Genomic DNA, 12,765 nt, shown 5'->3' on the forward strand with positions numbered 1-12,765 from the left:
AAGCTTGAGACTTCTCTAAATGAGTAGCTATTTGGTACAAGTGACAAGTTAAACCCTTCTTTTATTACTCTTTACTTCAAGATTTTGATTTTTTTACCTGAAAATAAAGTTGTTATTTTCTCCCATATTACTATCTATTACAGAGACAAATGTGTTTGGTTTAACGAATTATTGGAAGGACAATTTTAGACTACAAATTTAGGAGATGATTGTGAAAAGTGAATGTCATTATAGTCTGATGATGCTTTAGCAAGCTAAATAAATACACTTTGTCTTATACATGTTCTATTTTTCATGATCACATTTTTTAATTATTTTTCTATCTCACATGTATTAAATTGTTACAGTACATTTTTCTATAAAAAATTCAAAATATAGCAATTCAAACTAGACCGATTTTATTGTCATAATTATGCAATCTCTTGTGTAGCTTAGAGCTCCTTGAGTATCTTTCTTATACAAGATTAATGAAATCCCATAACAAGGAGCCTGTTACAATAAAAAATATGCAGAATTTGGTAACAATCATTGTATTTTTCAAACAATCCCACTTAAAACTCAAGAAACATATTTGGTGATTTAGCTTTCTAAATTTAGTCATAATGCAAGTGGCTTGGTCGATGATTTAGGAATATATCTTTCATACAAAGTTAAAAATAAAAAATAATTAAAAGATACCGAGCGATAAATCTGTAAAGGGATAATTTCACAAATCTCCCTTGAGATATATGACAATTGCGGATAGTACCTCCACATTTAAAAAATTACACCTACCTCCCTTCATGATGTAAAATGACAAAAGTAACTTAATTGCTTACTCAAATTACTCAAATGAAGTGATGCAATTTTAAAATTAAAGTTAACAAATCATTAAGAGAGAGAGAGAGAGAGAAATAAAGGAAAGCAAGAGCAATAGATCCTTTCTTGTTCTTACCACTCAAATCATCTAAATCCAATATTACATAATGTTGCATTAAATTGGAAAAGAATTGTAAATTCCTACAAAATTGGGGTTACATACTCAATTGGTACACAATATATTTTTTGATTCAACCATGTGAATGCTTTTTCATCTAAAGGAAGAGATATGAATTTCATAGATAATTTTCTTAAAGTATGTAGCAATATATCAAGTTCAAAATTACACAGGAATTTTATTTATAAGGGGAAAAATTGCCTAAGGCCTGTATAGGATTATCAATGAGGATATTTTGCTTACATCGGCAAAGTTAACCCAACCTATTTTTTAAGGGAGGTTTATTTAATATTTTATATCTAGAGGGTACTCTCTGTAATCATTATAAACTATAGGGGAGGTTTGTGAAATTATCCCATCTGTAAGAGATCGAGGGTATCAAATGGCCGTCCACAAGACAGACGAATAATTGAAGGCATGGCCTAAAGTGTGCATGATTGGTTTATACGAGAAAATGACGAAATAGGAAGAGTAAAAGCTTGGACTTTCATTTCAAGAATTTGCAAATTGAAATGTACGAGTAGGAGATTGGGTTAAGAACCAACTACTCTGGTGGCCATCGAAAATGTTTTAAAACTCTACTTGAGTTTGAGTATAGATCAAATAATCAAATCTCTTGGCTGATCTCTTGACCTGAATTTTTTTGGAGATTTGGTCAGCGTGTGCATAGGCACTCATTTGGGTCGGTGATAGTTCAATCCCCTTTAGGATTGTTAATAAGGTCAAATCAGCCTGAATTCGGCTCGAGAAAAAGCTTGATGAACTCGACCTTTTAGTGAGTTAGTTTGAGTGTGAATCTAAAAAATAGGTCTGAATTAAATATGAGTCGAACTTGAACCGCATTAGGTTCAAACCCGATATAGGTTCGACATTTAAATTACCTATATATATAACGATATATATAATGTTTATATTTTGATATTATATATAATTATATATCCAAATATATTATTACTAAATACTAAATATATACAAATTATAAAATACAAATACATCTGAAAACTCTTCTACTAGCTTTCTTAATAGTCAATACTGGTAATGCATAACTAAAACTTTAACTTTTTTTATTGGTTAAGTAAATTTTTGTATTAGTATAATATTGGTTGATTTCTTTTTTGTCTAGAAATATAAATTATCAAACATATTTGGATTCAAGTCATAAAGTTACGAAGAACTTCTAATATTTGAAGATTTATTGACTTATGATTGCATGTTTTATTACTGTTTTTCATGTATTTTAAAAGAATTAGATATAAATATTATTGAAAAATACTTGATTTACGTACTTTTTAAAATCTATTACTTGTTCATGTTTAGTTTTGTTTTGTAGTCTTGTAAATGTTAAATTAGTCTTACAACTCAATAGTTATAGTAATTACATTAAGAAAATTGAGAAGCAAGAAGTGAATTTGGGCAAAACCCGAATAAGGTTTAAAATCCGAATATTTTGTGTGTTGAGTATAATTATTACATTTATTAACCCGAACCTCACGGCTTGAAATCCGAAAGTGTTATAAATTAAATAAGTTAAGTATGAACTTACGAAAGCCCGACTCATATGGGCTGATTGACAGGTCTAGTCCCCTCCCAAGTTCTTTTCGGATGCATCTGTTTGGATCAGTGGTGGTTTAATTTTTTCCAAATTTTTCTTGAACTTTTTCAGGTTCCTCCTCCCCTAGTATAGAGTAGGAATGGGTCTAAAATAAATTCTACCACGTTCGAAAAAAAAAAAGAGAGTCGGAGATCGGGTTGAGGAGCTGGTTTTGGATTGTGGAGGGACCTTATCTTATCCTCAACCAAGAGCGAGAGGTTTGGATGGAAGGCCTCGTCCTGTCCAATCCTTTTTTAGCTCCCATTTTCAGCACCCTTATCAGTTATCAACACCTCCTCAAATTTTCCCCTTGGAATTGGAATTGTGATGCCCCACAACGCTCACCAGTCACCATTAGCTGGGATGATGAAATTGTTCAGACTAGACTTTGTTAACAAAAGGAAATGGCTACTTCACGAACTAGCTCATGAAAATTCACTATTCGGACTACAGACCTGATTTTTTTTAAAAAAATTTTCTGCACGCCATTCTCAATCTAATTGTTAGACACAAATTCGAAATGTGAATCTGACAGTGAGAAGGACTCTAAAAATCCCATTTGATCGTTGGTCCAACTCCAGTGATTATAAATTTGAAATACTTATTTCACAAGAGTTTGATACGTGAGGACAACAAGACTGATTTTACAAGAGTCTCTGTTTTTTTTTTAGGGCAAAGAACTATATCTATTTTCTTGTTTAGACCTAAATGGTTAGGAAAAGTCCTTTTCTTTTTTTTATGTCATGTATTTCCTCCGAATACAGGCTTGCATCTACATCGATCTGGTCCATGAATTTGGTATCGTGTCAGATTTCTCTCGTTCAGCATTTACTGGTATCGTGTCAGATTTCTCTCGTTCAGCATTTACTGGATAAGACTTTCTGAGTCTCTCTTAGATTTTTCTTGACGTGATTTCCTATATTATAGACCACATGCTTATTGTCTTAACCTGTCAATATCTGATCGAGCTGTATATGCGGTGCATTCCGATGTTCATGAGTTGAAGTAGAGAAGTGTATAGAGATAGGATGAAGTACATATGCATCTGAAAGATTTTACTTTTCTTTTCTTTTTTTTTGAGGTGGACTAAGGTTTTAATAATTGTTATCACATAAAGTGCATCCTGGGGAGAGTAACATATTATTATCTGCTAATATTGCAGATAAGAGCATGCTCCCATACTGCAGCAAAGATATATGTGTGTGTATATGTGTATTCGAGCCAACTTTTGTTTCCTCAGGCTAGTCGGAAGGTAAATACAAATTGAAAATATGGGGAAAAGTTAATTGATAAATTACAATTAAGCTGGAAAAAGGGGAAAGTCTTCAGCCATTGGATGATGGATGGAGCTACTGAATCTAACGACCTTAGAACCTTCTCCCATGGTGCACCCCTGCAGAAGCAATGTCATAAAAAAAATTTCAAGCCCATGAAAATTTGCGAGACGCATCTTTCCATATGGCTACGAGTAAAAGTGATTTAAATTAACTGAAAGTATTTTAGAAGAAGAACAAAATAAGAAACTTAAGAAAGATTAGCCAATTCGGGAGAAAAAGAAGGAGAGGGCATGAAAGAGAAAGGAGAAGAACCCTCGCTTGTTCTTATTTTTGGCTAACTGACTATTAAGTTCCCCATTGGAGTGATTGAATCTGGAGAAGATTCAGCTTTTGTTGTTTGGGTTACTAATCGTCGAAACTTAATTAAAAGTGTTATAGTTTAATGATGCATATCTGTATTTAAATGTAACAGAAAACCTATAGCTTTTCCACATGAACTTTTTCTTGTTTTCAACTATGTTCGAGAAAATTATGGAATTGACCAAAAATTTGCAAAATCAAATTGATTTTACTGTTCCTCTTGTCTAATTCTGAGTACTTTGTTCAGAAATTTTGAGTTCACATGTAAATTACTTCAAAAAACCAAAAAGATAAAAATTGAAGGAAACCTCATATTAGGATGCAACTCCATGAAAAGAATTACCATTTTAAAGTTAAATTAGTAGTGTAACTAAACATTAATTGGCATACCTACAGTTGGTAGTTTTCTTTCTTGGTTTTCTTCAACCAGCTAAATATTCATATCCTCAAATTTGCCTCACGAACCATGAGCTGAGACCTCATGGATTGCCTCAAATAATAATAATAATAATAATTATTATTATTTGGGGTTATCAGCTTCTTGGTCCTCCCACGAATTATTTTTTGTTGCAAGAGACGATCCATAACAAAATTCTCTTGCTACGCGCTACCGCGAAAATGAAATGCCCAAGAATGTCCCAAGAATTGCCCAACATTCAACATTGTCACAAAATTGCCCGGATTAAAAAATATCTTAGGCATTAAGCGCAAAAAATGCTTAATCAACTTGTCTTAAGCAAATCAACCACCAAAAAGGACTTAAAATACCTCTTGAATTGTAGGTTGGGGATTCAAATATTACAAAAATTAAAAAAAGGGTCGAGTCCAAAACGCTTGACAATATAAAAAAAAAAAAACTAGAAACTTTTGAAATAATTAAGGTAGAATTGAGTTTTTTTTTTTTAAAATAGAGATGTGACGAAACCCCGTAAGCGAAAATTGACCGGCCTCCTGGATAAATAAATTCAGTTCACAGGCTCGACGACGCCGTCCTCAACCTTTGCCTTGTTCTCTGAATAGTAAATCCAACATTCTTCTGAAATAGTAAAACCGTCGGCTTTCTACCCCCTAAAGAATCCGTTACCGCCAGCCGTTCGTTTAAAAGCAGGTCTGCTTCCAACTTGCAATTTTTTTTTTTTATAAACATAGCTGACAATGGAATAATTGTGCGCGCGTTACGCAACAATGATCTGCCTTCCATTTGTTCGACAAAATGCCCGAGATAGCTGTCCGTAGAAAATCTATAACTAGTGGTAGTATTTCTACAATTAACTTTTGATCTCCTCTAGTATCTTTCAAATGGCTTCTTCTATGGATTTTCAAGTTTTGTATAGGGGTGAATTTCCATGTGGGCTTTTAAAAAATTGGATTGTAAGTGACTAAGTTATTGCTGATAAAGTAATGCACCTGAGGAGAAGAATATACAGGCTATGTCTTTCTCTTGATGAAATCTAAAAGATGCACCTTCTTCTTTTCCCTTTGAAAAATACGGTAGTAAGTATATGTTCGAATTACTTGTGATTAGATGAAAGTGAATATAAAATTTTCAAGTGGATGAAAGTGAATTGGAATTAGAGAAGTGCTGTACAGATTTTGAGTGAGCTGGTTTAAGATATTTGAGTTAGTATTCGTTTTATGGAATTGTTAAAGAAGCCCTTTTATTTATTCCATTCATTACATAAATAATTCGATAACTTAATTATATTCAGCTCATACAGAATCATTGGTGATGATGTCAATTTGAAATAGGAAGCTCTTTAGTCAAGTCCATTGACTACATTGGTTAACAAATAATATTTTTTTGTTAGGACCATCAGGTGTTGAGTCATGAATGAGCGTAATTTTCTTTCTATTGACAAAATCATCTTATTGCAAGGCAGTCTCTGCCAAAATGGCGGACATCAGGCTTATCAGAAAAGAGATATGTTAGAGAAATAAGGCAAGTGTCCAAAAGTATAGATTGCAGTTATGGGTACCAAGTTAATGATGAAATGGCCGAAGCAAATAACAGCATCCTTTGTTGAGCAGCTGATTCGAGCAGAAAAGGATTTACAGAAAGCAATAATGATATTTGATGCAGCAACAGCTGAGTACAGTCATGGATTTAAGCATGACAATAGTACTTTTGGCATCATGATTTCTAGATTACTCTCTGCTAACCACTTCAAGTCAGCAGAAGAAATGCTTGGTAGAATGAAGAATGAAAAGTGCAAGATTAGTGAAGATCTCTTCCTCAGCCTATTTCGAGCTTATGGTCGGGTGCACAAGCCTCTTGAGGTTATCAGGGTTTTTGAAACGATGAAGGAGTATGATTGTGAGCCAACTGAAAAGTCTTATTTTACAGTGTTCTCCATTCTTGTTGATGAGAACCAGTTAAAGACAGCTTTAAGATTTTATAAGTATATGAGGAAAATGAGTATTCCTCCTACTGTTGCTTCACTAAATATCCTGATTAAAGCCCTTTGCAAGAACATTGGAACAATTGACTCTGCACTTAACATTTTCCTTGAGATGCCCAAGCGTGGATTCACTCCAGATTCATACACATATGGTACTCTGATCAATGGGTTTTGTCAGCTGGGGAAGATCAGTGAAGCAAAAGAACTTTTTGATGAGATGAATGCAAGTGGCTGTTCACCGAATGTTGTCACTTATAGTTGTTTAATTCGAGGCCTATGCCAGTCAAAGAAGATGGATGAAGCCATGTCATTGCTTGTGGAGATGGAGAGTAAAGGAATTGAGCCTAATTTGTTCACTTACGGTGCTCTCATGGATGGTCATTGTAAATCTGGACAGTCTTCAGATGCCATGAAGCTCCTTGAGATGATGATTAGCAAACGCCAGGCACCTAACATGGTAATTTACAGTACCTTAATACATGGTCTCTGTAAGGAAGGTAAACTTGGTGAAGCTTTGGAGATTTTTGATCGGATGAAACTTCAGGGGTTGAAACCTGATGCGGGTTTGTATTGGAAAATTATTAATGGTTTTTGTGATATCAGCAAGTTCCTGGACGCAGCAAACTTTCTTGATGAAATGGTTCTTGGTGGAATCTCTCCTAATAGAGTAACTTGGAGCCTTCATACCAAAATTCATAACACAGTTGTCCTGGGCCTTTGCAAGATTGATTTAAATCGAGCTTTTCACATGTATCTAAGCATGCGCTCTAGAGGAATTTCGGTTGAGGCAAAAACCTTTGGGTCTCTTGTTGATTCTTTTTGCACGAAAAAGGACCTAAAGAAAGCTTCTCGAGTTCTTGATGAGATGGTGGTTGATGGATGCATACCTGAGGAAGCAACTTGGAGTGCTATATTAACTGGGTTTTGGGACAAAAAAAAGGTTCATGAAGCTGCTAAGTTGGTACAGACACAGATACTGGGAAACTTATAGCGGCAGGCATGTGATATCTAGTTCTTTTCATGCCAGGTAATGACTATATATGTCCTTCTTCCAACATTTAAATCTGCTTCAAAATAAAGGAATGATGTTCTTGGCACTACACTACCTCTGAAAGCAAATATTTGGTGAAATTGCACACATCAGTTATATCTTAACCCTCCATGCTTCATAGGCTTGTAGAACATGGTTGAACTCATACTTGGTAGCCCTGAATATCTCATTGATTTGCCTTTTCCTCCTTTTGTTCTTCTAGTGTCCATTATTAAACTTGAATATGGAATTCTGAACCACAAATCATGTGTCTTATCTGCTGAGTTGAGGATATGAATGAAACTGGGTGAAACTTAAAGAGGACAGACTTTCAATTGGCAAAAACTTTTACATTTGTAAATTGACTCTGGTGCTCAGAATAACAAGCAAAATGGGGAAGAAAGAAAAAGAGAATGCATCCCTGGGTTGTAAGTCGCCTTCATTTTAGTGGCTTTCCCTGTTTTATGTGCTCACGTTTTTCATTTGCATTTGTTATTAGTGAGAAGAAGAAAATGTGCATGCTTGGAATTTGATACTTTGGAATTTGAGAAAGCTACATCCTTCGAACTGGGCTATGAGTGGTTCCCTGCAATGCCATGACATAGCATTCCCATTATCAAATGTGCTTCATCTTTTTACTGGCATTACTCAGGGAGACAAGGTAATATTGCTAGGTGCAAATATTAGTTTTCTACAGTTGATTACAAGTTAACTACAAGGCAGATGCCCTGTTTCTTTGGTCATGCTTAATCATGATCAAGTAACCATGGCACCCTTTGTATAATAATTAAGGAAGAAAGGTGTTCTTTTTGTTAAGCAAGTTTTTGCATAATAGTTGTATCAGAAGTGAAACATGTATTGTAGCTACTTAATGAACATTTACTTGGGCGTAGGAAATTTATAATTTGAATTACAGATGTCTATATGTTGCAGCAGTCCTGAGTTTCTTGTGACTAATTTAGTTATTATGACGGGACAAAATGGAATTAAGATTGATGCTTAGGACACCAGCTAGGAATACTGTCTGCTGTAGGCTCAAAAACTATTAAAAGAATGGAATAAGTAATCCTGGCGTATATGTCTAATAAATAAATGATGGTCTTCCTAGCAGTTGAGTTGGTTTCTCTTTCTTAGCATTGTGTCTTCTGTGGTGTTGAGTTACTTCTATATTGCGTTTTTATTTACATCGAGCTTCTTTTAGTGTAATCACAAGATTGTGTTTGCACATCTAGTCTTCAGGGATATGTACAGCTAACATCTTCTTGCTATTTGGATGATCTTTGAAGTGGATTGCTCTGCTTTACGATGGGAAACAGAAGGAAGAAACATATACATTAAGAAAGCAAACTTCTAGACCTTCAACACAAATAATTTATATTTCCACCACTCGAAACAAACTATCTATTAATTTGCAGTGAGGGGGAAGCCAATTCCATGGCGCTTGGTGGGAAATGCAACAAATAACATACTGCAAATAACTCCAATTCCAACTGGCATGGCTGTGAGGAGTTCTTTGGCTTCATCTGATGGCATTGGATAGAAGCAGTTGACAACATTTTGATTAAATAATGCAACAGCTGCAAAAACCAATATCGACATAAAGGCATGCATGAAATCTATGAATTTGAGCCTGTAGGTAGCTGCAAGTTCTGGTGGTATAGTTGCTGAACCATCAATAACCCACAAGCCGTGAAGCGTGGCAAACCCGTAGCATAAGTTTCCCTTTTGGTCCTTGAAGCTATCTGTAAAGCTGAAAAGAAAACATGACAGCCCACAGAGAGCTATGAGGACAGCAGTCAAGGATCGGCTCACTGCATCACATTCTCCTTGGTTTGTGAAGATGGGTGATAGGAGCTGAAAAGCAAGAACGGATCCAGTTGGTAAAAGATTTGCCAGATGGGCTGTACTTTGAAATGTTTGACTTATAGCTTTCTGTACAAGGGTCTTTTCTACTTCTGGAACCAGGAGGGGAGCCCTTTCTTCAGCGAGATCCCTAGATGACTCATTTTCCACCTTAATCTCAACCATTATTTAGAATCTTTACTTACTCCTCCGTTGATGCTAGTCTGGCATCCACAGCAGGTTTTGGTTTAGGTTGATGCATTTATAAGTGATAGAAAGATGCAATTGAGTGGAAGAAAAGGGAGTAAATGTAGCGAAAGATGCCTTGCAAGAACAAGTAACATTAACAGCTTCACCAAAATTCTGGAATTAGAGTTCTGCTTTCAAGTTTGGAATTAGAGTAACGAATATACGGTATATAAAAGTGGCTTCAGTTACAAGCATAAGCTTCCATAGCGGCCAAGGAATTGATATTTTAGAATTTTGGTCTGGTCTTCAGAAATTAGTCCGAATGTGATGTAAAAGTTTTGTTCCTGTATTCATATGACAAATAGCAAGCTTCTTCGCCCTCCCCCCCCCCCCCCCCCCCCTCTCTCTCTCTTTCTCTCTCTATAAATTGTATCAGGCCTGCTAGACTTTCTCTTATTTGCACAAGAAGCAACGTTTAGAAAGTGCGTCGGGTACGGTTGAGGATTTTGTTGCTTGATTCCAACTTGAAAGCCTTCTTTAGTTAAAAGGAATGCTGTCGTGATTTATATGTAGCCTTTATCCACACTTCTTTTCCTGTAATTGTGCAAGGAAATGGTAATACCTTTTACGTTACTCTGTTGGGCTGGCTCTTGCATGTTCACGACTCAGCCAGCACATTATAAACGTCATCCTTCAAATATTCACGGCCTGGTCAGAACGAATTCATGATCTTTTATGCTTCTTAACACCCCAATTTATAGCAATTTTCTCGAAACGGGTTTTCTGATCTGACAACTGCCCGTGGCAAGTTCAACTTTATTCACTAACTTTTGGAACTCAAAACTGGGTAGATAGGGCAAAGTACTAGAGTGGCGGACCTCCAGTTTTAAACTTGTCATGCTTTCTTTCTTTTTTGCGTTTCTGGTTTGAATTCTCAACTTCGGTATCTTAGGCAGTTTTTTTGCAACAGAAAGATCTCAAAGTCTTCCCCTTTTTTCTTTAGGAAAATGTCAGAGAGGAGGCCTTTAAAAATCCACTGTCAATTACAAAGGAACACAACTATCATCAAGTTAAAAATCCATTTATTGCTTTTTGAGTATCTCATTGATAATTAACTAATCCCAACATAGTATGTGCATTCTCTAGTAGAAAGTTGCAATTGTTGTCAATCATACGATGCATTTTGTGCAAAAATTATAATGTTACCTTATTAAACTTGTTCATCTTTTCGAGTATTTTTTTCACCATGTGATCAGAAAGTTGCGTTGTATAAATAGAAATATCAGATGCTTAAATTTCTCAAGGAAAATCAAATAGGAACATCAAAAGACAGTCGTGTGTCTGGGGGCGGCCAAGAAGATGATTGACGAGTTGAGATGTTTTTCCAATTTCCATTTCAATATCAATCTTTTATTTAAACCATTTAGCAACATTCGCGCTTAAATTTACATTATTTTGATAGCATTTATATAATCTTTTCTAAATTTAATATTCTTCAGTTTCTTATTTTAATTTAATATTCTTATCTTCAGTTTCTTGTTGTTCTAAATTTGTTGTCATTTCATTTTATAATCAGTCTTACAAGATAAGTAATTAAGTGTAATCAAACCGCAATTGAAATGAATAAAACTTTTAGAGATGTGATGAGGAAAGATCACCAACAAGAAGATTAAGAATCAATTTTGGTCACCAAAAAGTGAGCCTGTTAATTTAACACCCACAAAGAGGCCCGATCCAGAGTCACTTTAATTCTGGAATATAAAACAAAAAATTGGACCTTTCTACTTTATTCAAGACTTTCAAGGAGCAGGCTTCAAATATAAGGGCTAAAGGCCCATCACTTGGAAAATGCAGTGCAAACCTTCTAAAACCTCGCGGTTTTGTATCAAGTCCTCTCTCCCTAAACCCTCTATATTTATCTTAGATTGGCAGCTACTAGATTAGCCTAGTGATTGGGGAAGAGCTCTTAAAATTCTCTCTACCATCAAGTTCGAATTTTGATCCTGACAATTGGGAGTGAGAAAGGTGCAGGAGGGAATGGAAGAAAAAAAATGTTAGTTTAATAATTAGGGGTGAGAAAGTTGCAAGAGGGGATGGGAGTAAAAAAAAAGTTAGTTTAGTAATTAGGGAAGAGCTCTTAAAGTTCTCTCTGTCATCAGGTTTGAATCTTGATCCTGACAGTTGGAGGTGGGAAAGGTGCAGGGAGGGAAGGGTTAAAACAAAAAAAAGACTTAGATTGGCTCTTGATTTACTTGAGCATAAGAGGAAAACTGCATACTACCTCAACCTAGTGTTTGATGGTCTAGTACAAGCCAAGTTGGAATAAGCAGCTTTAAAAAAAAAAAAAGTTGGAAAAAGCAATCATTAATCTTTTCCTTAGACTTGAGATTCTGTTGGAGCAGCATAGTTTGATTGGTGGGAACTATACATTGCCTATGGTCGTATGTCGTATTTTGATGGTGACGCAATTTATATGTCCACTATTTTAAATTTGGATCAACCAAAACTGAAAAAGATTGAATCATTTTTTACTTGCAACAAGATAACAAACCTAAGGATGGATCGAGAAAACTTGTAAGTTACATCAATGGATAAGGTATTTTTTAAAGTGTAATTGTAGGACCATTTGACCCCATATTATTGAAACTTAAAATTGATAGGCTTCTCAGGAATCACTACCAAAATAAAAATATATATATATATATTTGGTCAGTCGAAGACACAGACACGAATTAGTATATAGTGAGAGAAAATATTATTATTGCTTATGCTCTCAAAGCAATAGAAATATTGTAGTCAGTAAAAATAAAATTAAATAGCATCTGAGTACTCATTTAAATCGGTGTTTTCTGGCCCTATTAAAAAAAAAAGAATAGCTCATTGTCACATCTAGAAGCATACGTGTTCGTAGAGATCTCTTTATTCTTTCATTCGGAAGCAGAAAATTGATTGATATTGTTATACTTTGCAGTTTTTTTTTAATTAATTCAACTGGATATATTAAAAGCTTTTTCTTTTTAGCAGCAAATGAGGTGTAGAGACGTAGAGTATTGGTTGAAACTGTTCGTATATAAAAAGCATTATGGAAGAAAATAAAAAAC

The 12,765-nt window shown here is 34.9% G+C and overlaps 2 protein-coding genes across 14 annotated transcripts; one reads left to right on the plus strand and one right to left on the minus strand.

The window, feature by feature from the left end:
* The first annotated feature begins 5,092 nt into the window (after positions 1 to 5,092).
* LOC113726075 (pentatricopeptide repeat-containing protein At5g46100) lies at positions 5,093 to 9,676 on the plus strand. Of its 13 annotated transcripts, none has more exons than XR_003457467.2 (4): positions 5,094 to 5,312; positions 6,013 to 7,630; positions 8,133 to 8,294; positions 8,866 to 9,676. XR_003457467.2 is itself a non-coding variant. In XM_027249590.2 (3 exons), exon 2 carries the CDS (start codon positions 6,173 to 6,175, stop codon positions 7,592 to 7,594), a length of 1,422 nt encoding a protein of 473 aa, XP_027105391.2. In that variant the 5' UTR covers positions 5,093 to 5,312; positions 6,013 to 6,172; the 3' UTR covers positions 7,595 to 7,630; positions 8,866 to 9,676. The 13 variants fall into 13 exon arrangements, 10 of the variants coding, with proteins under 10 accessions (XP_027105391.2, XP_071935096.1, XP_027105392.2 ...); XR_011840222.1 differs by having other exon boundaries at positions 8,920 to 9,676; XR_003457468.2 differs by having other exon boundaries at positions 9,049 to 9,676.
* LOC140036665 (protein DMP6-like) lies at positions 8,908 to 9,661 on the minus strand. The gene has a single exon (XM_072078996.1). It carries the CDS (start codon positions 9,659 to 9,661, stop codon positions 9,038 to 9,040), a length of 624 nt encoding a protein of 207 aa, XP_071935097.1. The 3' UTR covers positions 8,908 to 9,037.
* Positions 9,677 to 12,765: the final 3,089 nt, after the last annotated feature.

The sequence above is a fragment of the Coffea arabica genome, chromosome 2e, assembly GCF_036785885.1.
Source record: "Coffea arabica cultivar ET-39 chromosome 2e, Coffea Arabica ET-39 HiFi, whole genome shotgun sequence".
Classification (NCBI taxonomy): domain Eukaryota; kingdom Viridiplantae; phylum Streptophyta; class Magnoliopsida; order Gentianales; family Rubiaceae; genus Coffea; species Coffea arabica.